The 25,100-nt window shown below is 42.7% G+C and overlaps 2 protein-coding genes and 1 pseudogene across 2 annotated transcripts; all 3 read left to right on the plus strand.

The window, feature by feature from the left end:
- Positions 1-2,947: 2,947 nt before the first annotated feature.
- On the plus strand, positions 2,948-3,981 carry LOC136474519 (probable lipid phosphate phosphatase beta). Its single transcript, XM_066472091.1, has one exon. The coding sequence runs from the start codon at positions 3,044-3,046 to the stop codon at positions 3,659-3,661; it is 618 nt and encodes a 205-aa protein (XP_066328188.1). The 5' UTR covers positions 2,948-3,043; the 3' UTR covers positions 3,662-3,981.
- A 1,685-nt stretch (positions 3,982-5,666) lies between these two features.
- LOC136474520 (vesicle-associated protein 1-3-like) lies at positions 5,667-9,067 on the plus strand. The gene is made up of 8 exons (XM_066472092.1): positions 5,667-6,109; positions 6,200-6,270; positions 6,382-6,463; positions 6,549-6,664; positions 6,769-6,930; positions 7,021-7,068; positions 7,497-7,655; positions 8,665-9,067. The coding sequence occupies exons 1-8, from the start codon at positions 6,061-6,063 to the stop codon at positions 8,776-8,778; spliced, it is 801 nt and encodes a 266-aa protein (XP_066328189.1). The 5' UTR covers positions 5,667-6,060; the 3' UTR covers positions 8,779-9,067.
- Positions 9,068-20,797: 11,730 nt separating this feature from the next.
- On the plus strand, positions 20,798-21,527 carry LOC136474521 (14 kDa proline-rich protein DC2.15-like; annotated as a pseudogene).
- The last annotated feature ends 3,573 nt before the right edge of the window (positions 21,528-25,100 follow it).

The raw sequence follows: 25,100 nt of genomic DNA on the forward strand, positions 1-25,100 counted from the left end.
TTATAAAGTGTTGTGTTGCGTTGTGTTGTGTCGTCTCTCATCTCTAGGAACTCCGTCCTCCTTTATATAGTCAGGAGGTCAGAGTCCTAGTCGATTTACAATAAGATTCCTAGTAGGATTACAGAATAATACTACTACTAAGTTTACAGGGAAAGAAATCCTAGTTAGACTAGATCTTCTTCCTGCATTATGGGGTATCCGGTGGGTCCCGTATCGACAGCTACTGAGTAGCTTCGCCCTAACTGTGCTACATGGCATCACATCATGTGTGAGGAATGTAAATCCGATTAAATTGATAAGGAGATTAAATGTTTTATAAAAAGTGTTTTGAAAAATATACGAATATTTTTCTTCAAAAATATGTAGTTCAAAAAACCTAAAATCTGATCTAGTCTTAGAAAATGTATTTTAGCTTAGAAAAGTATGATTTTGTTTTGTTTTTAAAATATGCTTCTTCATATGGTACCTAGCTTTTATAACTATTTGAGTGTTATACGGTTTTGTTTTGGTATTTATTTGCTAGTACATGTTCTTATTATATATTATTAGAGTTGACTCAGACATGTCCCACCAGATAGAATGACCATGTGACAAAGAAATGTCCTTTTTTTATTTTGTGTTTCTTGTTTACAAACATGCAAACGAAATTTATTCGCTGAGATTTGAATTATTAGCACAAAATTGACACGGTCGCACATGAGAATGCTGTAGAAATAAGTTAACAAAACATTGCGAAACTAGCAACTTCAAGATATCTATGATGCGATATATAAAAAAAGATATCTATGATGCTCTATCAATCTTAAGGTCTACGCTCACAGGGGATAAGTGTGCGCGCTCAGGTGTTGTGAGTGTATATGCGTGTGCAAGCGACACATATGTTCGTACTAATTAGGATTGAGTATGAGGTGGTTCCATGAGCGCATGACTGTTTTGTGACTAAAGTCACCTTACACGGTCTGATCAGCAATATAGACTAGTTATAAAGATAATGAGATCATCTACAAACAAATAAACATCAAAAGGAGATTATATGAAAATTTAAATAATTTCAAACTTAGCACCATAGTATAGAGCATGATTTTAGGAAGATATGAAACCAATTTCATATTTTTTGAGCTAAAACAAAAAATATATAAAATTTTAAGATTAAAATAGATTTTAAGATTGCTAAAGTCATATTTTCTTAAAAACAACTAAATCCGTTCCAAATTATAGTTTGTTTGACTTTTTTAATCCCAAATTTGACTATGTTTGCACAAATTTTTCGAATAAGACAGGTGGTCAACCATGGGGTAAAAAACGTCAAACGAATTATAATTTAGAACCGATGGAGTATTTATATAATCTTATCTACGTAGTGTGATTTACCGCATACGGCAGTATGTACTGCTGATGTACTTTGAATTATTATAACTTAGTCTGATTTATCGCTATAACCAAACCGCTTTCGAAATCATCCGTCGCACACGTTTCAGACGGTTTCAACAATCAAGGGGGTCCAATTAGAAGAGGTTTTTTTTGGAAGTGAACCAATTAGAAGCGATAATGATAAGATTAAGATGCCCGAAAAGATGGACGCCTCGCTCACTCCCGCAGCTCACGCCCCTCCCCATTCTTATCCTTCACGTCCTGCCCCACACCAGACGACGCGGCCATCGCTACTTCCCTGGTCGGCGGCGGATTCTTCCCCCACCCCAGTGGCTCCTTCTCCTACCACGGCGTCCTCTTCCCCAACCTGGTGCCCTCCTCCCCCACCCCGGCAATCGACGTGGAAGCGGTGGCCGCACCGCGTCAGCACGCAGGCCTTCTCCCCGGGCTCAAGCTCCGCGAGGTTGACCGCACAGTCCCCGCCGTTCCTCACGCCCGTGTCGACCACTACCACCGGTATCGCGGCGAGTACCTGCTGGAGTCGAGGCTGCAGGGCGAAACGCGCCCTTGTGCCATCGTTGTCGTGGCAGTCCTTGTCGCCACCACCGGCGATGGCCAGGCTTCGGAGCAACGCCGCTAACCCCCGGCGGCCGAAATCGACCGACTTAGCCTTCCCCTCCGCTATGTTGCACATGTATATTTTCAAGTGTTTCAGACGTTTCAGATATATGTTGCATTTGTTTAATATGGATGTTGCAAAAGTAGATCGATGAATGTTTGCACATGTTGCATATGTTGCAATTGTTTCAGAGGCATGTTGCAAGTGTATGTTTCGAGTGTTTCAAATATTTTAGAGGTATGTTTCATCTTTGTTTTCCGAACGCATGTTGCAAGTGTGTTTAACTGGATGTTGCATATGTTTCACACATACGTTGCATGTGTTTTTATTTGGATGTTGCGTATGGTTGCCATGATTTTCAACTGTGTTCCAGGTGTTTTTCAAGTGTTTCAACTGCCTTCAGACATATGTTGCAACTATTGTATTTGGATGTTTCAAAAGTAGATAGGGTGTTGCATCTCTCCTCCACACCTTTTGCTGCATCGTCTCCCGGAGCCGGCAGGGCATCCATACGATGCTGCGGCCGGGTCCTTCTGAATCAAAGGCGTTGCGTGCCCTTCCCCTCTTGTCGCTCGGGCGGCATGGGCCCCGCGTGCAGCGCGAAATGGGGCGTGGCGCTGCACGGCGCAGCGGGGGGCTTGCAGAGGGAGCACGCCTGAGATGGCAACGCGGTGGCGGAATGGGGGTGTGGAGGAGATACGCTACGGATGGGGACGCGTGCATGTATGCTGGCGATGTTTCTATACGAGGGTGCTATTTTGAGAGGTACGTCCGGATGCGTCCTGGCGTCGGACGTCTGGGCGTTAGGCGTACCCAAGTAAGTAGAAGAGGTGAATTAGACATTCGGACTTCGGTGAAAACTAGGGATGTCAAATGGACTTCTTTTCTCGTAAACTCTCCCATTTTGAGCCCAATATCTAAGTGGCAAGAAGGCCCAATGGGTCGAACGCACAGAAACCATCTTGCTTCGTCGGATTTTCCCCTCGGCCAATCCCTGATCTGCGATTCCAGTTCCAGCTCGACAAACTTCCCCAATCGCCCCTGCCGGCGCGCATGGCAACCGCAACCACCACCTCGCCGCGGGCGCCGGCGCCGTCAAAGCCCACCCTCCTAGGCGGTGTCCGGGACCTCGACGCGGCTGTGTCCCTCCGCCTGCACGCCCTCTTCCTCCCGGTGCCGCGCCTCCTCCTCATGGCGCTCGAGGTCGCCGGCGACGGCCGCATCTGGCTGCCCGTCCCCATCTCCCTGCTCCTCCTCTCCGCGTCTCCCGCCAACGCGTCCGGGGCCGCCTCCCCGCTCCTGGCAGGCCTCGTTGCTGGCCTCGTGCTGGACCTCATCCTCGTCGGCCTCGTCAAGGTCGCCGTCCGCCGCCCGCGCCCGGCCTACAACGCCAAGGACATGTACGTCGCCGTCGCCGCCGACCACTGGTCTTTCCCCAGCGGCCACTCCTCGCGCGCCTTCCTCGTCGCTTCCTTCCTCGCCGCCGGCGGCTTCCGTCCCCGTGAGGCGCTGTTTCTCTGGGCCACCGCGACGTCGGCGTCCAGGGTGCTCCTTGGCCGGCACTACGTCCTCGACGTTGTCGCTGGGGCGTGCCTCGGCGTGTTCGAGGCCTGGCTCAGCAACTTGCTCTTGGGATTCATGTGCGCTCAAAGCCCCTTCCTTGTATGCTAATCCTTGTTATTGTAGTACCACTAATCCGCCACACTGTGATACAGCATTGCTGATTGCTGTCTGTTATTGCGAAGTTGCAATTTCGGCAAGCATTTCAGGCATTAAGTGTGGCGGTCTTACGCAAACTTGTCTGCGCCCTCTGGTGCGCTTGTAATTGCTTTGTTCTCAATACAAAGCCTGTAACGTGTCTTTCAGAAGAAAAATATGGTAAGCAATTGAAGTTTGCTGAGCAGGCACGCTGTGTCTACTTTCTAGGATTAGGGCTTACCACGAAAAAGTGGGATGTACTTAATTTTTCCACCAAGCAATGTTTTCACTCTGGCTTGATGCAAGTCATAATCTTATGCTCAGTTACTGTGATGATTTTGTTTCCACTTCCAGGTGCCGCTACATACCTGCTGCTAGGTTGTTTGTCTTCACTACTGGTTGCTCTGTATTGGAGACATCCAGTATCATTGCTAGGCTGTTTAGGTCTTCACTACTGGTTGCTCTGCATTGGATACGTCCAGCATCAGTGGTTAGGTGTCATGTGTATAGATGCAACGCACATAATTCATTTTGGGTCTGTTCGCTGTCTGAATTATGGTGGAATCTGGATGGTTTGGAGGAATGCTGGATGAATTTGTGTGAGAAAAATATTGTTCCGGATGAAAAAATAAGCGGATCAAGCCGGGTTTAAGGGCACCCCGTTCGCGTGCCCTTAAACCCGGCTTGATCCGCTTGTCTGAATTCTGAAGGAATCTGGATGGTTTGGAGGAATGCTGGATGAATTTGTGAGAGAAAAACACTGTTCCGGATGAAAAAATAAGCGGATCAAGCCGGGTTTAAGGGCACGCGAACGGGGCCTTAGATGCACCCATAAACAAGATGACTGTGATACACTCGCTGTTAGTTTGATTTGTAGTAGTTATCAAACTAGTGCTAATGATGTATATGAGGAGTGCTGCTCTCAGGCGAGGGCGCCCCAGGAACTGTTAAAGTTGAAGTAGATCACTGTGTAATCAGCACAAAAAAACGGGACATGGGAATTGAACCGCTTGTTGATTTTAAAGATGCAAACTAAATCAACATGGTTAAATCATTTTTTATTTCAAATGGGGTATCAGAGTAGGACATGGGAATTGAACGCCATCGCTGGCAAGAGAGCTGGGAGTGAAGGAAAAGACTGCTACGAAATTTAGAATCATTGTTTGCGAGACCTCCAATAATGCCGCAACAACAGTGCATCTAATAATATCTTCAATCCTGTTAGATCGTGGGACGCATTTGAGAAGGGCAGCAAGTTTCTGGCGTCTGAATCATCATTCTAACGAACGCTTACCGACAGCAATGGGGATAATGATAATCTGCGGAGACACAGACTTTCAGGTAAAACGACCGATCCTCAGATGAGGTGGACAGCAAAACTCTGTCAAAGTTCACTGTGGCGCCTGCAGAAGCCTGGCCAGGGTAGTGTTTAGTTCCTAAAATTTTGCAAATTTTTTCAAGATTTCCCGTCACATCGAATCTTTGGACGCATGCATGAAGCATTAAATATAAATAAAAAATAAAACTAATTAAACAGTTTAGACGAAATTCACGAGACGAATCTTTTAAGCCTAATTAGACTATGATCGGACACTAATTGTCAAATAACAACGAAAGTGCTACGATACCATTTCGCTAAAAATTTCGCCAACTAAACGAGGCCCAGGCACCGTCAGGCTCACAAAAAGATGAGAGATCCCCATCCAACAGTGGGATCTGACCTTTTTGCAGTTTACTGATGAAACTTCATTCTGGTATTCTGGTGTCTCGTTTTCGTCGACGGCCGCAAGGACAAGGCAACACGCTAGGGCAAGGCAACACGTCCGCCAGGGTGGGCGGCGCGATCACCAGACGATCCTAACTGGCAACGGGCGGTGCTCGCGGACTTGGGGAGTTGGGGTTGCCCGAATCCAACCACTTCTGCCAACCAACGCGCGAAACGGCGAAAGGACTGCAGTGGGGAGACCCGGATTAGCACGGACGGCGCCACCGCCGCAGCCCGCAGCCAATCATTACTCGGCCTCCTATACCTTAGTTTATGCCAACCTAAACTCCAACCTCCTCCAGAGTCCGAGCCCATCTCATCCTCCGATTCGGTTCTTCTTCTTCCCTCTACCGAAAGGACCGAGCGAGCCCTCGGCCCTGTGCTGCCAACCGTACTCGTCATAACCTAGCCTTAATTTGTCTCTCTCGTGTCCCGATACTTTTGCTTCCGGGAGCAGGAAACGTCGCGGGGGGCCCCGTCTTGGATATTTCGTCAGTTTTCGGGTTCTTGGATTGGATCTTCCAGATTCTTGGTTCTCGAGAGGAAAGGATAGGAGAAAGCGGGGCACTCAATTTCCCCTCCTGATCCTTGTTTCTTGATCGCCGCCATGAGTAACACGCTGCTTCGGGTCCACCCTTCCGACTTGAAGATGCCATGTAAGAGCCTATATACTTATCCTGGTTCGTCGTGTTTCTTGTTGCCTGTGCTTTGGGCATATCAGACTCTGTGTTTGACGCCGTGAGCAGTCGAGCCTAAGAAGCACAATTCAGCATGTCTTGAGCTCATCAACAAGACCGATCAGTGGGTGGCTTTCAAGGTGACAAATTTGATGAATTCCGTTTTGGTGAAAGATGCAATCTTGTGCATCGGAGTCAGGCCTAAAGCGATTGATTTTTTATTTTCCCTGTATATCTCGCCGAATCTGCAGGTCAAGACGACGAACCCAAGGAAGTACGCCGTGCGGCCTGCCTCCGGTGTCGTTCCGCCCAGGGGATCCTGCGGCATCACAAGTGCGTCTGCTTCGCCCGTATGCTTTTTGTTTCTTTGTCGTATGGTTGATCGATCGTTCTCATTGCTATGCTGAAATTGTTGTAGTTACGATGCAAGCGCCCAAGGAGATCCCCCCGGACTACCACTGCAAGGACAAGTTTCTTGTTCAGAGCATTGCCGCGGAGGAGGGGACGACGCAGAAGGACATTGTCCCTGGCATGGTAAATTCTTTCAGAACTCGAGTTTATGGAGTCTCAGTGGCACTGTGCATTGCTTATTTTTACAGTCAAAGAGTATCGTGTAACGCTAACGTTGTGGCTTGTAGTTCAGTAAAGCACCAGGCAAGTTAGTTGAGGAGTTCAAGGTGAGGGTGGTCTATGTCCCTGCCAATCCTCCCTCACCAGTGCCTGAGGAAACAGAGGAAGAGGATGGATCTCTTGATTCAGATGTGGACCATGAAGTGGGGAGACCATCGACGTCCAACTCTGTAAGTACTAAATAACCTTACTGCTTGTGAGCAAATGATCTCATGTTCGTTCCTAGTGTAATATGATCGGTGTCTTCCATTGTTTTTCAGGCAACAGGACAAGGGCATACATGTAGACCACAAGATTCAGATGATGAGGTGACTCTAGTTCCACCTAAATATCGTTTGTCTTTGGGTTCTCTAAGATTCATATAAGCTCTAAAAATTCGTCAACAGTTCTTTCTTCTTTTTTGATCCTTGCACTGAATAGTTTCGTTTTCATGAAATTCTATCATAATATCTTCACCCCCTCACTCAACCCAAAAACAAAAGAAGAGGACAGGAAAAAAAAAAACTACACCATAAGAAGACTAACATGCTTTGTAATGTGAATACCTTTCTCTTTACAATTGTTATTGTATCAGAATGACTTTTGACAATTGAGAAATTTGATTCCTTATATTAATTCCACCATGATTATCGGCACCACTAGTCAAGGATGTTAGAATTTCAAAATATTGTATACTGTCTGCCCTGAACATTCACTTTATCCCTGACATGTCATTGATTGTTTTGTGACTCTTCAGGATGACTCTGCATCCAAGTTAGAACTGGAAAGTAGATATGCAGAGGAAAACAAGAAGATTCAGAAAGAGCTGACAGGACCTTTTCAGGATGACTCTGTATCCAAGTTAGAATTGGAAAGTAGATATGCAGAGGAAAACAAGAAGATTCAGAAAGAGCTGGTAGGACCTTTTTCTTCTGATGTGTTTCTCTCTCTATTTTCTAGAAATAAAAGTATTGAGGAGACTAGTCGCTTTATTATTTCATATTTACATTATTTTTCTTAAGTAACCCTTTTTATATTTTTGGAAAAGCTCAAGTTACACAAGTTTGTCCTATATCTGGATAACCCTTTAACATTTGGTTCGATTTACTCCCTCAACTATTTCACTCTGTCCAATTTATCCCTTAACAAGACTTGTTTCTTTTTGGTTTCTACACTTACAAGTTGAGTTTTAATTACAAATTTTGTGAGGTGATAGCGGACATCACAATTTATGCTAAAAATACATTTTGGGTTTTCCATCATTATGTTTCATACAATTTTGTATTTCTAGTGTTAATTTACTATTATTTGATATCCTCAACTATCAAAATAATGTTTTGTCGAAAAAAACTATGCAAAATAATGATAAAAAAGTTGTGATGTATTTTTTTTAACATAAACTATGATGTTTGTCACCTCACAAAATTTGAAATTAAAATTTCACTTGTACATGGAGAAAAAAATCAAATGGGTAAATTGGAATCAAACTTGAGGAGAGTAATTTGAATCTTTCCCTTTTACTCTTATGTGATAGTTTTATGAGTTCCATAATATTTTTGACGCTTTACAGTTTTATTAATCCTTTTAGAAAAGAAACATTTAAACATTTAGGAAATAAATGAGCAATATGTTTTTATCATCCTGATAATGCATAGAAGCTGGTTAAATTACATTAAGCAAACTACCAAGTTCAACGAGATACTTTGGATGTTTGGAGAATGATCATTCTACAAAAGATAATATAATGCAAGATGAGATGAAGTCATAGCCTCTATTGCTTTTGTCTGTCGCTGTTTGCCAGCATAGCTTTCTATGACCAGAAGTCCTCCAACCTCGGTGTTAAAAAAAAAGTCATTCTCCAACTCTGTTTGCTGTTTCCAGCTTTGGTTTCTGATCACTAACGGTTCGAAGGGGTTCCTTTTCAGGATCTCCTCCGGAAAACAAAGGCATCTGCTGGCGGCTTCTCAGCGACGTTTGTGCTGCTTGTCTTCTTGTTAGCTTCACTTCTGGGATACCTGATGTTCGGAAGCAAAGCTTAGCAAGTTAGCAGATATAATGGCAGCACATCATTTTGCGGCACCGGCACGGCTCTAGCGTCTTTTGTCTATTGCTCCTTTTAGTACAGATACGTGATGCAAGATCTATTTTTCATTTTAAATTTATTTTTTGTATAAGGGTAAATCAGTCATTCTAGTACTATCATTAAGGGAAAACCTCCAAAATAGTGAGCTTGGTACAGTGGTGCCGATCGTGGCTTCACGGCAGCACACATACTAAGTACTGTCATTCAAGGGAAGGTGACAGAAGGAACCGCAGAGTCGGCTAGGACGTGATTCTCCGTGATTACTGGTGACTCACCGTGATAGACTGATGCACCCTGATTACTAGTGATTGTTGGGCCTTGATACAAGGGTTTGGTAGGCCCACGTATTGATGGTGCTGGACTTTTGGTCCTTTTGTGAAACCAAGCAATTTTTCATTTTTTTAATAAAATTAGTGTACACATGACATGAAATTTTTACAGTTCTAAATTTTGAAAAAAAATTTATCACATTTTTTAATTTCACGTCTACTCTTCCATAACATGTCGCTTCCGCGGAGTATAAGGTCCCCTTTGGTAGGACTCCCAACCCACTCCCACCAGCTCTTGCTCCCCCTGCTCCTGCTCCCTCACGCTCCTAGCTCGAAGCCCAAGAGCTCTTGCAACAACTTCAACTCCCAATCCTGCAGAGGAAGAAGATGACCAGCTAGATCTTGGCGATTGCGGGCTCGGAGGCCACAACGACGGAGGCGCGCAGGCTTGGAGGCAACGGAAACGCTGGGCACGAACTCGGAGGCGAAGGATGGGTGCGACCACAGCCTCTAAGGTCACGGCGTCAACGATGGAAGCGAAGGATGGCACTCCGACAGCGAAGGAGGGCGTGGCGGAGGCACAAGAGGGCACGGCGGAGGCAGAGGAAGGTCGAGAGGCGGCGCGACGGAGGCGGGAAGGCTAGCTCAGAGGCGAGGACGCGCGGGGCCACGTAGGGAAGGCGAGGGAGCAGCGGGGAGCGGTGGGGAACGGTTTTTTTTTCGCTCCTCACTCGCAGTGTATTTTGGGCAGAGTCGCGGGAGCGATTCCCAGATAGAGCGGCCCAGATCGGAGCCCTTTGGCAGCAATTGTCTCCTCATATTACAAATGCTCGTATAATTGTGTTCACTAATCACAGAAGGCAAGAGAGGACATAGAAAATGTGTACCAGAGACACGAATATGCTGTGTAGAATTAACTTTTTTCTCACAATTTTTTGATTTCTCACAATCTGCTGTCTAGCATAACAAAATCTCGATTTCTCATGATCATATTAGTTTGCTGCATGCCATTGATTTTGACTTGGCTACCAAATATCACGTACAAATTTTTGGCACGGGCACTCCTCTAGTAATGACAAAAAATGTGATGAAGGCTAAAAGGGCCGACGATACCGGCTCAACCATAGCCCGAGCAAGCCAGGTATGACCAATATGATGAGGCCCAGACTGTTTCAGTGACCATGGTCGAATGGGCCAGCCCACTCACAGCCGCAATTACTAAGATACCCTCTATAATATATTTTTTCAATTAATTACTTAGAAAATAGAAAAAGATGAAGGAACCTGAAGGTACCAAACCATTGTAAAAGATCTCTTTTGAAACACGTGTGTGTTTGCTAGTTCCGTTCACGTTTATACTCTTCTTATCAAAATATATGTTGTCTAAGAACAAGCTAATTAGTTCGAACTACTTCCTCCTCCCTTGCTTGAATTTGCGCCAGAGCAAGAGGCACAACCGCACAAGCATAGACGTCTTCCTTTGCAGTAAGAAAGGATTTTTTTTTGAATCTGCAGTAAGAAAAGGAATTTGCTTGTATTGGAGATCAGGTCGATGCTCAGATTCAGCGACACTCGCGTCCAAGTGCAATGCTCGGGTTCAGCGACACTCGCGTCCAAGTGCCTCCTTCCTGGGCCTCCCAGAGGCGCGACTGTCCAAGTGCCTCCTTCCCTGGGCCTCCCAGAGTCCCAAGTCCCGAGAAAAAATCCACATTATCTTTCTCAACTTTTGTAAAAAGTTCGTTTTTTCTCCATGAACTCTAAAACCGTATAAACCACCTCCTAAACTTTTAAAACCGTTCGTTTTACCTTGATCGGTTATAAGCGGTTTTCAAAGACGATTTTATCTTTATCTTTTTTATTTATTTCGGTTGAATATTTGAAAAATCATAGTAAATCATAGAAAAATCATAAAATAGAAAATTTGATTTCGTTGGACTCCACATAAGTAGATATACCCAGTGAACATATAATATGGTATGCTTTAATACAAATTTTTTTGCTGTAGCTTTAGATTTATGTTTTTCGGTAATTAATTCATAGCTGCAGTTTCTATGGTCCAATCGTGGTGAAATTTTTATGATAGGCTAATTATTGTATGCTGAACTGTAGTAAATATTACATACTCATTGTATCATGTATAACTTAGTTATAGATTTATAATAAATCTATAACTAAGTTATACATGATCAAATAAGTATGAATTTTTTATAACAGTTCAAGTATACAATAATGAGCCCTACCATAAAAATTTCACAACAATGGGACCATAGAAACTACAGCTATGAATTAATTGTAGAAAAGCAAAAATCTAAAGCTACAGCAAAAAATTGTACTAAAGCATACATATTATATGTTCAATGTGTAGATCTACTCACGTGGAGTCCAACAAAATTAGATTATCTATTTTATAGGTTTTTTTATGATTTACTATGATTTTTTAAAGATTTAGTCAAAATAAATAAAAAAGAAAAAGACAAAACCGCCTTAGGAAAACAACTTATAATCGGCTAGGGAGGTACAACGAACTGATTTTAAAAGTTTCAGGGAGGTGGTTTATCCGGTTTTAGAGTTCAAGGGAAGAAAAGTAGACTTTCGCAAAAGTTGAAGGATGGTAATATGAACTTTTAAAACCGTTCTACCCAAAATAAATTAATTTCTAAGATCATCTAAAGTCAAACTATCTTAAGTTTAATAAATATTATATGAAATGTAACAACATCTATGACACCATAAGTACAATATGAAAATATATCTCATGATGTATTTAGTGATACTAATTTAGCATCATAAAAATATGTGCCCTTTTCTATAAATTTGGTCATACTTAAAATAGTTTTTTTGTGATTACACAGTACAACATAAACACTCATAACACACGCACACTTACCCCTATGAATGCACGTACGTAAACCCTACCCCATGAGACTTAGGACAACTCTATAAGTTGATTTACTTTGGGATAGATGGAGAATTTTTTTGACATGTAAGTGTTTGTACTTGTGAAGATATGGCAAGCTAAAATGTGTGAAGAAAAAGAGACATGGACTTATGAATATATATAGTCTCATTGTGTTGGCATGCATTTATATTATGGAATATCATTGAACTAAGTTAAGACAAGCCAAGTCAAACGTTGCGATGGATAATCCTCGTTGAAATATGACTTAGACATGATTAATGATTGACTTGGAATTTCATATTGAATCAAAGGCAAACGCAATTCTCAAATATAATGAGACATTAGGTAATGACTATGAATTGGTCTCACTCAAAGAGTTTGTTGAATCAAATCAAGGAAGGAAAAAGATGGATATTCTCACAAATATTCAAGCAAGAATAATATTTTTGATGAAATGGATTTTAATTTTGGCTTAATGTTGATTTAAAAGAATATGTGATTTGAGGATGGCTTGATGGAATGAAGATAGCAAGGAAACAACTTCCAGATACTAAGAGAAGGTGAAGGGCAAGCGATGGTTTGAGCGTCGAGTACCATGACTAATTAAGGTGAAGAAAAGAGTACTTGCATTAAATCGAGGAACTAATCGAGCTATTATGAGTCATATTTTGAGAACAATATGAAGCGCATTCACAAGTCTCTAGTCCAACGCTGGCTATGTTTTTTTTGAGAAACACCTCCATTTATTCATTGTTCATAAAGAGCTACAAACACCAACATGTTTAGAAACCAAACATGTCTACCTAGCGACTCATAAACACAACTTCTCGCCAACGTGTGAGCATCACCATTGGAACTGCACCCGTCGCGAACAATCTCCGCCGGGGTAAAATTCTCCAGTCATCTTGATGTCCCTAATCACCTATCCATAAGGCCCCATAACAGCTCCACGTATATTTCTGACAAGACTGACATAGTCACTTGCATGCAAGTGTGAAAATTTCGATGCCTAGGTCAGAGGCCAGCGACATGCCTTCCTGGCATGCCAAGGCTTTGAACTGCTCTAGGTTTGTTATGTTAGATGATCTCCACCAATTGGTCCAACGGCCAATTGGACCCTTGGATCCGCGACCTTATCGGGGGCGCCCAACCGTTCCATGGTTGGTGGGCCCTCATCGCACAACGCCATAAAAAGGGAGGTGGGGGCTAGGGCATAAGGCACGAGGTTCACCTGAGCCGCCATACGCCCCACCTACATTCCCTAAACCCTAACCGATCTAAGTGAGGGGGTGTTGCCAGCGATGGGAAGCACCGCCACTGGCCAACGCCGCCATTGCACCGCCACACCTCCACCGAGTCTCCACCGAGCACCGCAATGGCTAGCTCGTCTTCTATGAAGGCGACCGATGGTTTGCTATCCGCATCCCGCTCTCTCTTTGTTAATTGCATACTAGTACATGTTCTAGGGTTTACACTTCATCAAATGTAAGTAGGTATGCTAGATCTATGGCTAGTGATCCTGTAACATTTCTATCAATGGTATTAGTTGCCTAACTAGGCGTAGATCTAGCCTATCAGAGTAGAAAACTGAGTAGCACATTTAGAAGGAGGTGATAGATCCATTTTAGGATCTAAACAGAGGGTTCATCGAACCCTAAACCCAAATCGGGTGAAGAAATGGAGTAAGAAAGGGTCTCAGTTTTGAAAAGGAACACAAACCCTAACCCTAACCCATGTAGAGAGCTCAGGGAAGAAGAACAATACTCAAACCCTAACCCTAACCCTAACCCTAATCGGACAAGATCTGAGAAGAATAGAGCGAGATCTAAGCGAGAGAAGAAGGGGAAAGGGGAAGGGCTTAGGAGACGACTTACCTCACTGCTGCACCACGCTGCCATCTCATCGGCGCGCGAGAAGAAGGCCGAGCCGCTGCTGCTTGTTGGGCTTGCACGAGCTCTGACCAAGGGTGCCACGACTAGGCCACTCAACGGCGGCGTGCTCACTAGCTAGGGAGCGTGCGCGCCGGCGAGGGGACCAGCAATGGTGCCATCACCTCTAGCCTTCGCTCGGTGCCTACTGCTCGCTGCGCTGAGAGAGGAAGAGGACAAAAACGAATGAACCTAGGGTTCGGGGAGAGACGCCACGCGTTGGTTTTGATCCGCCGAGGAGCGCGCTCGACCGTCGATCCACGATGAATGGCTGAGAACGAACGGGCCGGCATTTGGCCTAGGTGGGCGCACATGGCGGGCAGCTTTGCTGGTCCAGGCCCAGGTTGTGGCCTGGGAAGGCGCAACGCGCGCGAGAGCTGAGCAGGTCGGGCCATTTTGCAGTCTGGGCCAAATGAACAGTGAACTATGAGTTTATGTTTTATTCATTTTCAGAAGGAAATTTTGATGTTTTTTGTCTAGTTTCAATCTCTGTAAAAATTTGAATCAACGGGCTAATTTTTTCAGAGAGTAGATTAGTCAGTAAAACGCTTCTTAAAAGTAGATAAATAATTCTTTCATATTTCTACTGCAATGTAAAAGTTTATTATCTTCTAATTAAATTCGAACCAACGGGAGAATTTAATTTGAAGAGTAGTCATTTTTAGTCAGTAAATTATAATATTGTTATTTTTCTGACCAACGTTGATAATAGCAATATTATAATGTTTATTCATAAGTTTTTCATGCATTAATTCTATTTTTGCCCAACGGTGATGTAGAATTAGTGTATAAGAATGTTGTATGTTTTAATTTTGACCAACATTAAATTAAAGCATGCAATTATGATGTTATATTTTCTCACTATCTCTGACGATGTTTTTCAGGACTCAATCCAATGGCATTTATCTCGCACATACCGCCTCTTGAAGGGGGCAACTATAGGGTATGGCGAGAGAAATATGAACTAGCACTTGCGCTGTCTAAAAATGACCTAGCGCTTACCTCTCCATGTCCGACTGAGCCAGTGGACCCGGTGAGGGAAGATAATAAGACTTATGCTGATTTCACTGCTCGGTAGCGAGATCATGCAGAAGTGCGGATGAAATATGATCTCGAACGTAAGAAATGTGACATTTCAAACCACAAGTGCTTGATGGTGGCTAAGTCCACAATTTTAGATGCTATAAGGGGGTCTATCCCAGATTGTGATACCACCACGGAGTATCATAAGAAGGTGGAGAGTCAGTTCACTGGCTCTTCAAAGGCTTATACAAGTACCTTGATCAAGAAATTGTTCAATAAAAAATATACTGGTGGCGGTATCAGAGAGCACATACTGAAGATGGGCAACACAACTTCGAAGCTGAAGCCAATGGATTTGGGGCCAAGGATGAGTTTTTGATTCATTTGGTTTTTGCTTCCTTGCCAAAGGAATATGAAACCTTTGTTGTTAATTACAACATGCAGCCCGATAAGTGGGATATAGAGAAGCTCATCGCAATGTGTGTTCAAGAAGAGGAGAGGCTAAAATCCTTATAGGGTGACTCTGCTAACCTTGTGAAGGATAACAAAAGAAGAAATTTAATAAGAATGCCAAACCTTAAGGGAAAGCCCCTCAGAATGGCCACCATCCGAAGAACAATAATGCTCAAGTTGAGAAGGATCAGTGTGAATGGTGCAAGAAGCATGGACACTACTAGAGGGACTATCCAGACTTCCTAAAGAGACTTTTGAAGAGAGGTGAGGATTTCATTACATTCATAGATGAATCCTTGTATTTAAGTTATGCAAAATATACTTGGTGGATTGATTCAGGTGCAACTGTTCATGTTACAAATTCATTATAGGGATTCTGTATGAGGAGGACCCTGCAAAGAGGAGAAAGAAGAATTAAAGTTGCAAATGGAGTTGAAGCTGAAGCTGAAGCCATTGGAGATCTATCTCTAGAATTAGATAATGATTTTAGACTGCAGCTTTCAGATATTGTTTATGTACCCTCTTTGCGAAGAAACTTAATAAGTGTTTTATGTTTAGATGATGATGGATATGGTTGCCATTTTGGTAATAGCAAATATAGGATTGTGATTAATAATAAGTGTGTTGGTCTTGCCTTCCAACAAGACAAGCTTTATTTATTATCACTTTTTAAGAATGTGAATGATGTAAGTACTGAGAATGAGAATGCTTTCTCGTCTATGAATGCAACAAATAAGCGGAAGAGAGTGCATGATGCATCTTCAAAATTATGGCACTATCGTTTAGGCCATATTTCGAGGGGGAGAATAGAGCGATTGATTAAGAAATCAATTCTTCCGCCTTTAGAATTTTCAGATTTAGAACAATGCATAGATTGCATAAAAGGAAAGTATGTTAAAAAAATAAATAAAGATGCCAAACGAAGCATAGAAATTTTAGAAATAGTTCACACAGACATCTATGGTCCTTTTCCTGTGAAGAGTGTGGATGGTTATGATTCATTTATAACTTTCACAGATGACTATTCTCGTTTTGGCTATATTTATCCAATTAAGGAAAGATCGGAAGCATTGGATACATTTAAGATATTTAAGGCTGAAGTAGAAAATCAGCACAACTTAAAGATTAAGGTAGTAAGGTCTGATCGTGGGGGAGAGTACTATGGTCGACACACCCCATATGGCCACGTTCCTGGACTTTTTACAAGGTTCTTACAGAAAAATAGCATAGTAGCCTAGTATTCTACACCAGGCGAGCCTCAGCACAATGGAGTAGCTGAAAGACACAACCATACCTTAATGGATATGGTAAGAAGCATGCTAAGTTACTCTACCCTACTAATAAGTTTATGGATGGAGGCGTTAAAAACCACCATTCATATACTTAATCGAGTGCCAAGCAAGTCGGTGCCCAAAACACCGTATGAGTTGTGGACAGAAAAGAAACCCTCACTTAACTATTTACGTGTATGGGGTTGTCCAGCTGAGGCAAAAGTTTTTAACCCAAACATAGGGAAGCTAGACTCTAAGACAGTCAGTTGCCATTTCATTGGCTATCCAAAAAAGTCAAAAGGTTATCGCTTTTATTGTCCTGATAGACAAATAAAGTTTGTAGAAACAAGACATGCTATCTTCTTGGAGGATGATATGATCAAGGGGAGCATGGTAGCGTGAGAAATTAGTTTTGAAGAGAAGCGGGTATACGTGCCCACTCCTATGGTTTAGGAGCCATTCTTCACGCTACCTGTTGTTGCTATACCAACTGTGCAAGACACTGTAGTAACAACACCTGTTGTTAGTTCTCCTGTGGCAACAATGAATGAACATGAGGAACCTGTCCTTCAGGATCCCTAAGAACCAGTTGTCACACATGAGGGAGAGCAACAATAGCCTCATATAGAACAAGCGTCATCTAATGAGGGCCCTAGAAGGTCTCAAAGAGTCAAGAGATGAGCCATTCCTGATGACTACGAAGTTTATGAATGTGAGGAATTTCAAATGGAGGGTGATCCCACCTCATTTGAAGAAGCCATGAGAAGCGCTCACTCATCCAAGTGGCTTGAAGCCATGGAAGATGAAATGAAATCAATGAAAACCAACAGTGTTTGGAACTTAGAAACAATTCCTAAAGGAGCCAAGACAGTATGCTATAAATGGGTCTACAAAACTAAACATGAGTCCAAAGGGAATATAGAAAGTTTAAAGTGCGACTTGTGGCGAAAGGTTTCACGCAAAGAGAAGATATATATTACAATGAGACATTTTCTTCAGTCTCATGTAAGGATTCTTTTAGAATCATAATGGCGCTTGTAGCACATTATGATTTAGAATTACATTAGATAGATGTAAAGATGGCATTCCTAAATGGGGATCTGGAGGAAAATGTTTACTTGGCACAACCGAAAGGTTTTGTTGTGGAAGGAAAAGAACGTATGGGATGCCGCCTGAAGAAATCCATTTATGGATTAAAACAAGCTTCAAGACAGTGGTATTTGAATTTTGATAGTATAATAAGAAAGTTTGGGTTTCAAGAAAATGTAGAGGACAATTGCGTTTATGCAAAGTTTAAGAATGGGAAATACATTTTTCTAGTCTTGTATGTGGATGACATCTTGCTCGCTAGCAGTGATGTTAATCTACTACTAGAAACAAAGAAGTTCTTGTCCTCGAAGTTTGATATGAAGGATCTCGGTGAAGCTTCATTCATCCTAGGAATAGAGATTCACCGGGATAGAGAAAATGAGATTTTAGGATTATCACAAAAGGCATACTTAGAAAAGGTTCTAAAGAAATACAATATGCAAAATTGTAAGTCTTTCACCTGCTCCCATAGTCAAGGGCGATAGATGTGGGGAATTTCAATGTCCTAGGAACCAATATGAGATCGATCAAATGAAAGCGGTTCCATATAGTTCAGCTGTCGGAAGTTTACAGCATGCTCAAGTGTGTACTCGCCCTGACTTAGCATTTGTTACCGGGTTACTTGGCAGATATCAGAGTAATCCAGGAATAGAACACTAGAAATTAGTAAAGAAAGTTTTGCGTTACCTACAAGGTACAAAGGGTCTCATGCTAACGTACAGAAGATCTGATTCCCTACATATAGAGGGGCATATAGATTCTAATTATGCGGGAGATGACAGAAAATCCACGTCATGATACATATTCACTCTCGCAGGATGAGCTATATCGTGGAAAAGCTCAAAACAAACCATCACTACATCATTCACAATGTATGCCAAGTTTGTAGTTTGTTATGAGGCCACATGACAGGTGAATTGGCTAAAGAAATTCATGCCCGGGTTGAAAGTGGTAGACGATATACATAAACCACTCAAGTTATACTGCGATAATAATCTAGCAGTATGTTATGCTCACAACAATAAGTCAAGTGGTGCTGCCAAACACATTGACATAAAGTATTATGTTGTGAAAGATAAAGTCCAGGATCATATAATTAATCTTGAGCATATAAGAACAGAAAATATGCTCGTGGATCCGCTTACAAAAGGCTTACCACCCAGCGAGTTCAGAGAACACTTAACCGCCATGGGTTTAAGGGAAAGCCTGTGATTCCTGGACAATAAGGGCCTAGTTGAGAATCTATTTTAAAATAGAGAAGTGCATTGTAGCTGTTTAATCTAATGGCAACTGACCGTGACGATGAGGCACGCTCTATGCACTGATCTGTGATGGAATGAGAACAAGATAAAGTAAGTAAGTTAAGTTTAAGTCATAAGGTGAGATCAAGGGGGAGAATGTTAGATGATCTCCACCAATTGGTTCAACGGCCAATTGGGCCCTTAGATCCGCGCCTTGATCGGGGGTGCCCAACCATTTCATGGTTGGTGGCCCCCGTCGCACAGCGCCATAAAAAGAGAGATGGGGGCCGGGACACAAGGCACGAGGTTCACCTGAGCCGCCAGACGCCCCACCTACATTCCCTAAACCCTAACCGATCTAAGTGAGGGGGCGTTGCCAGCGACGGGAAGCACCGCCACTGCACCGCCGCCTTTCACCACCGCGCCTCCACCGAGCACCGCGATGGCCAGCTTGTCTTCTGCGAAGGTGGCCGATGGTTTGCTACCTGCATCCCGCTCTCTCTCTCTCTCTCTCTGTTAATTCCGTACTAGTACATGTTCTAGGGTTTACACTTCATCAAATATAAGTAGGTATGCTAGATCTATGACTAGTGATCCTGTAACGTTTCTATCATGTTATGCCTAACATTACCGCAGCGGATGCTCCTAAGAGCAAGTACAATAATTGGCTTATAGCCAAAGAAATACTAACGTGGAAAAGAGAAAAGAGGAGAGAGAGGGGAGAGCTTGACTCTTATGCAAGCACTAAGCTAGGCACAAAAGCATATACAGGTGGTGGGCCATACATTAAATGAATGTGAGGAGGATTAAGAAAGAGAATGTGGGACATTGATATAATTAATAATAAAAAAGTTTCTTATAGACAAATAAGATACCATAATTGTATAGTTTGACTCTTTACAACTTGGCTAATAGCCAGACACTTGGCTTTATTACTGGACTTGCTCTAAGAACACGCCGTTGTCATTCCTCGCCACCACAGCAGCCGAGCCAACTGCAGACCTCTTTGACAGAGCTGCATCAACTGCAGGCCAATTGCCTTGGGATTTGGGAATCGCTTCCTTCCTCCCTTCCTCGGTCCCCCATGGCCTAGGCCTGCCACGCTGTAGGATGGTCGCTTTCCTGAGCTAAGAAGGCCGGTCCATGTGGCTCAAATTAAAGTTGATAGGTCCTATCGGAACAAATGATCAATGTAAGGCCCAAAATTTGTGTGTGGAATGTTCATTTACGTTTCCAAGGCGAACAAAAACATAGGAATTATATAGTTTTGCTGGTGGCTTAGAAACTTGGTCCACAATCGTGCTAGTTTAATCTGTATACCTGCACCATGCTATTCCTCTGGCCTTGGTTTTCTTGCGCATCCATGCCAATGGATGATCGCAGCCACGCCACATTCATTCTTCATCACCATTTGCTTGACATCCAATGCCCTCTGCACCACTTGCGCACGCTACGCACCGTCTGATACGCCAAGATCTCAAGCTAAAATAACACCCAATGATCATATGAAAACAAGCGTGAGTGCGAGCCAGCCCATGCAGCGATCTTGGCCATTTGCGGAACCAACCGAAGCCGTGCACAAAATATTCGAGACCGTATAAAGGAAAACACTAGTTATACGCATGTAGGCATAATAATCCAGATCGACTCTTCCTAACCGGGTTCACAGTGGATGCATATATGATGGCGGGCCGGGTTCACATGAACGCTATTGTGCCTAGTGCACCGATTTCTTAAATCCCAAGGCTCGACTATAAATACCCCTGGTATTTGCACCGTGATCAAAGCATCGCAAACAAGCTAAGAGCTCTCTAGCTAACTACATTGATTAGAGTGATCTGCGCTAGAAGGAGCAGGCTAGCTTGTGATCGAGCAATGGCGTCCAAGGCGTTCGCGCTGTTCCTGGCCGTGAACCTGGTGGTGCTGGGCGTAGCCAGCGCCTGGACCCCGCCGACGCCGGGCCTCGCCGTCGTCGACCGGCAAGTGCCCCCGCGACGCGCTGAAGCTGGGCGTGTGCGCCAACGTGCTGGGCCTCATCAAGGCTAAGGTGGGAGTGCCGCCCAAGGAGCCATGCTGCCCGCTGCTACAGGGGCTCGTCGACCTGGAGGCCGCCATCTGCCTCTGCACCGCCATCAAGGGCAACATCCTCGGCATCAACCTCAACCTGCCAATCGATCTCAGCCTCATCCTCAACTACTGCGGCAAGAAGGTGCCCACCGGCTTCAAATGCTGAGCGCCTTGGCGTTGCCTCCCTGCCGCCATGCAATGCATGCATGCATGGGCCGGCGCACGTACATCAGACATCTTGTCTTTTCGGTTCAGTTTGAATGATGCATGGTTTGATTGTTTTTCCACGTACGAGGTATGCATGACTAGTCTGCATGCACGCATGGCCGGCCGTGCTGTCGATTTGTATCTTTCCTGCCTCCTCTGTCCCTGTGCATTTGTTGTGAAGAGCCGGTGATAACTTGTATGCCATAAATGAATAAAAAGCTGCAAATACCACAAAGTAGCCAAACGCCAAACTGTTTGGTTAAGCACTAAAGCTAGAAAGTGTTTTCCGCTACTAAAAAGCAAAACTGGGTGGCGTGTGGATTGGCTCGGTGGGCCTCTTCGAACGGGCATGCCATTTTTTAATTTGTTAACGGAGGCAGGCACATCATTTACGCGGGCGTTGAAACGGAGGCGGACTGGCTGCCGGCCGCCGAAAATCGATTTTGGTCACCTATGGTGGTGGAAACGAATGAAACACCTATAAGCTATATTTTCAGAAGCTACTGCTTTCACATAATATAATTTTCACAACACCTTGAACCCTACTTTTTGCTTACCATTGTTCCAACTTCCAAATGGTTGGAAATAGAGACATTTCACAATCATTTCAAGAAAGATGAGATAGGCTAGGTAGGAGGGGCTCATCCTCCTTATTTTCTACATTTAGCCTTTTCTTTTAAACTTTAATGGCTACAAGCTTGTAGGAGGGGCTCCATACTTCCAGCGGTGGTAGGAGGGGCTCAACCCCGATCGACTTGGTGCTAGACACATCCCTGATGGGTTTTATAGTTGCTTTAACCAAACAACTTATAATTTTTCCAGAGCACACATAGCTCACATCAGCTTTTTCATAGCTCACAACTGAACTAAATAGACCCTAAGTTAATTAAGTGGTGTGCGAACTAAGAGCCACTCAACTACCTCCTCTCTTCCTCATCCATGCATGAGCCGCTAAGGCATCACTGACCCTTCCCCACGCACGATGCACGCTGCTTCACCACCTCGCTCCCTCATCCATGCTTGCATTGCTTTGCTACCTCTGTCCTTTCTCCACGTGTGTCATTCCTCCGCCATCTCCCTCTACTCCACCCAATATCCACACCGCTCGCAGTGCATTCTCCCTCCACCATGTCCGCCTGAGAGATCCCCTCCACCTAATATCTTCTCCATGTACCACCTTCTCCCTCCTCCAACCGAGACACTGTTTGCCCCAAATATGTTGATTGCGACATCAAAGAAGAAGGGAAGCATATAGTGGATCCAGTTACAGCACGACTCATCGGCATTGAGGATGAATCTCATGCGGTGATGAGTTGCCCTAGCATACCTTAGCTTCTACGCCCAGAGTTGACATGTGGGTTACACTGGCCGCAAGCCTTATCTCGGTCATCCATTTTTCTTTAAATCTGTGCTGGCAGGGGAGGGATGGGGAAAATATTACATCAAATTTTGTGCCAAGGGAGAGGGAGGGAAAATTAACGGTGAAGGTAGCCCGTGCAGCCACAACCGTGTGTGGGTTTGCCTTTCCTAGGTTACATTCAAATATATCAGTGCCGTGTAAAAGTAAAAAAAAAGGCCTGCCAATTAAACATGTAGCTTTTTATCTAAGGAGAGCTTCTTCTCCACCGAGATGCTTCTATGGGCAATTGGCAAAGGGCCTATGTACTTCCGTTTATGTAACATTTTTAGTTGAATACTCGCGTCAATATGCGATCATACTTACATTATCTTTGTGACTGAGCAGATTCTTGAAGTTAACCTTTGATTATTTAGACAAACCCTACCCATGTTCGATGACTAATCCATGCATGAAATAAATTAAGTAATGTTTTAGGATGTAACAGAGGGCATAAGCCAATCACCGTACCAGAAACAAAATTAAGCAAGTATATTAGGAGGTGCTTGCTAGTTGTGACCATGCTTAAAATTGTTCAATTATTTAGATAGTAGCGTGCCCGTGCTAATGCTACGGTAAATTACAAAACAAGATAAATTATAAAGATAATTAATTTAAGTAATTTATTCTTGAAAATTCTAACAATCATGTAACATAAAATTGTAGGCCATGCATGTCCTACATGGTTTTACTACGTATCTAGACACAATATATATCTAGGTGTGTATTAAAAACTATGAATCTAGAAAAACCAAAACATCTTATAATTTAGAACGAAGGTAGTACTTATTAGGAGTGTACACATTTGTGTGAAATCGATCAACATATATTATTATTATTATTATTATTATTATTATTATTATTATTATTATTATTATTATTATTATTATTATTATTATTATTATTATTATTATTGTTATTGTTATTATTGTTATTATTGTTATTATTGTTATTGTTGTTATTGTTATTGTTATTGTTATTGTTATTGTTATTGTTATTGTTATTGTTATTGTTATTATTGTTATTGTTATTGTTATTGTTATTGTTATTGTTGTTATTGTTATTGTTATTGTTATTGTTATTGTTATTGTTATTGTTATTGTTATTATTATTGTTATTGTTATTATTATTATTATTATTATTATTATTATTATTATTATTATTATTATTATTATTATTATTATTATTATTATTATTATTATTATTATTATTATTATTATTATGATCATCATCATCAGTTAGGAACAAGTTGATATTGTATATATATAACAATAAGCACCGTATTAATAGAGATCATTGACACTAGGAAGTGTCACCCAGCTTTGATTGGCCGAGTATAGAAGTACATTCTTGATCGGACAATGCAATTTCACTCGACTTTATCCAAGTCCATCGACGATTGATCTGATTGTTGAGCCTATAGCCGACCGACGCATGCCGACTAGCCCGACTGGTTCGGATAAACAGCTGAAGATTAGAGAAGAGTTGCATGCTCCTGGTATTTGGCCAATTAGTTCCGAGCTGATTCAAGTGGATGATATTCATGAGATTAGTGCTTAAGCACTGAAAACATGCATGTGCAGGCGTATGATGATGTATATGTGAAGTACTCCCTGATCCCAAAATAAGGTCTTATTTGGTAGGGCTTCTCTCTAAAGGCTTCTATGGAGGAACCAAAGCCGTTTTTGGCTCTTTCAAAATGGCTCCAGCTCCTCGGTTTTTCACTAAAAATGGCTTCTTCTACTAAACTGTTTGGTAAGGCTCCTCCGCAGGAGCAGGAGCAGCAGGAGATGAGCCCTACCAAACAGGGCCTAAGTACACTTCTAAAATTATTTAGGGATACCAATGTTAATAGAGGAATTATATTTATGCCCCTATCAAAAGGTATTGGTCTATTGGAGCATGTAACAATTGTACCTTGAAAATAGAGAAAATAAAAAAATCTATTAAAACTAGGTGGGACCATTCCTATATGTGCACTTATTGTGGGATAAAATTTGAATGCTAGAAGTACACTTATTTTAGGATGAAGGGAATATGTTGGTATATTTTAACGCACATAGATAAATCCGCAAATGTACGGATACCGCTGTAGCTTTCATCTGGAGGTATTCCAAGTATCATATCCACAGGGAAATATGTGAGACTAACTACAGTCTAACTTAACTAGAGGTAGCAATAAGGCTTAAGATAATAGGAGTATAGAGGAGATCACAAATGTCTTCTAGTTCTAACTTCGGTAACCTATGTCTTCTATTGTTCAACTGGGAATATTACTAAGAGAAGCACAAATAGAGTATGTTTCTTATAGTAACTAAATTCTGCTAGGCCTACAAATGGGAGGTAGAGTACAGAGGATTCAATGAGGCTATAAGAGTCACCCTCGCGAGCTACACCGATCCAGAATGTAGAGTACATCCATAAGTAACCCGGTC

Source organism: Miscanthus floridulus, chromosome 8 (assembly GCF_019320115.1).
Source record: "Miscanthus floridulus cultivar M001 chromosome 8, ASM1932011v1, whole genome shotgun sequence".
NCBI lineage: Eukaryota > Viridiplantae > Streptophyta > Magnoliopsida > Poales > Poaceae > Miscanthus > Miscanthus floridulus.

Excerpts from the sequence above, each read along its gene's own strand:
- LOC136474519 (XM_066472091.1), top strand. The coding sequence starts at position 3,044 with ATGGCAACCGCAACCACCACCTCGCCGCGGGCGCCGGCGCCGTCAAAG.
- LOC136474520 (XM_066472092.1), top strand. The coding sequence starts at position 6,061 with ATGAGTAACACGCTGCTTCGGGTCCACCCTTCCGACTTGAAGATGCCA. Across the intron at positions 6,271-6,381 it reads ATCAGTGGGTGGCTTTCAAG|GTCAAGACGACGAACCCAAG; the intron begins GTGACAAATTTG and ends CCGAATCTGCAG. Across the intron at positions 6,931-7,020 it reads GACCATCGACGTCCAACTCT|GCAACAGGACAAGGGCATAC; the intron begins GTAAGTACTAAA and ends ATTGTTTTTCAG.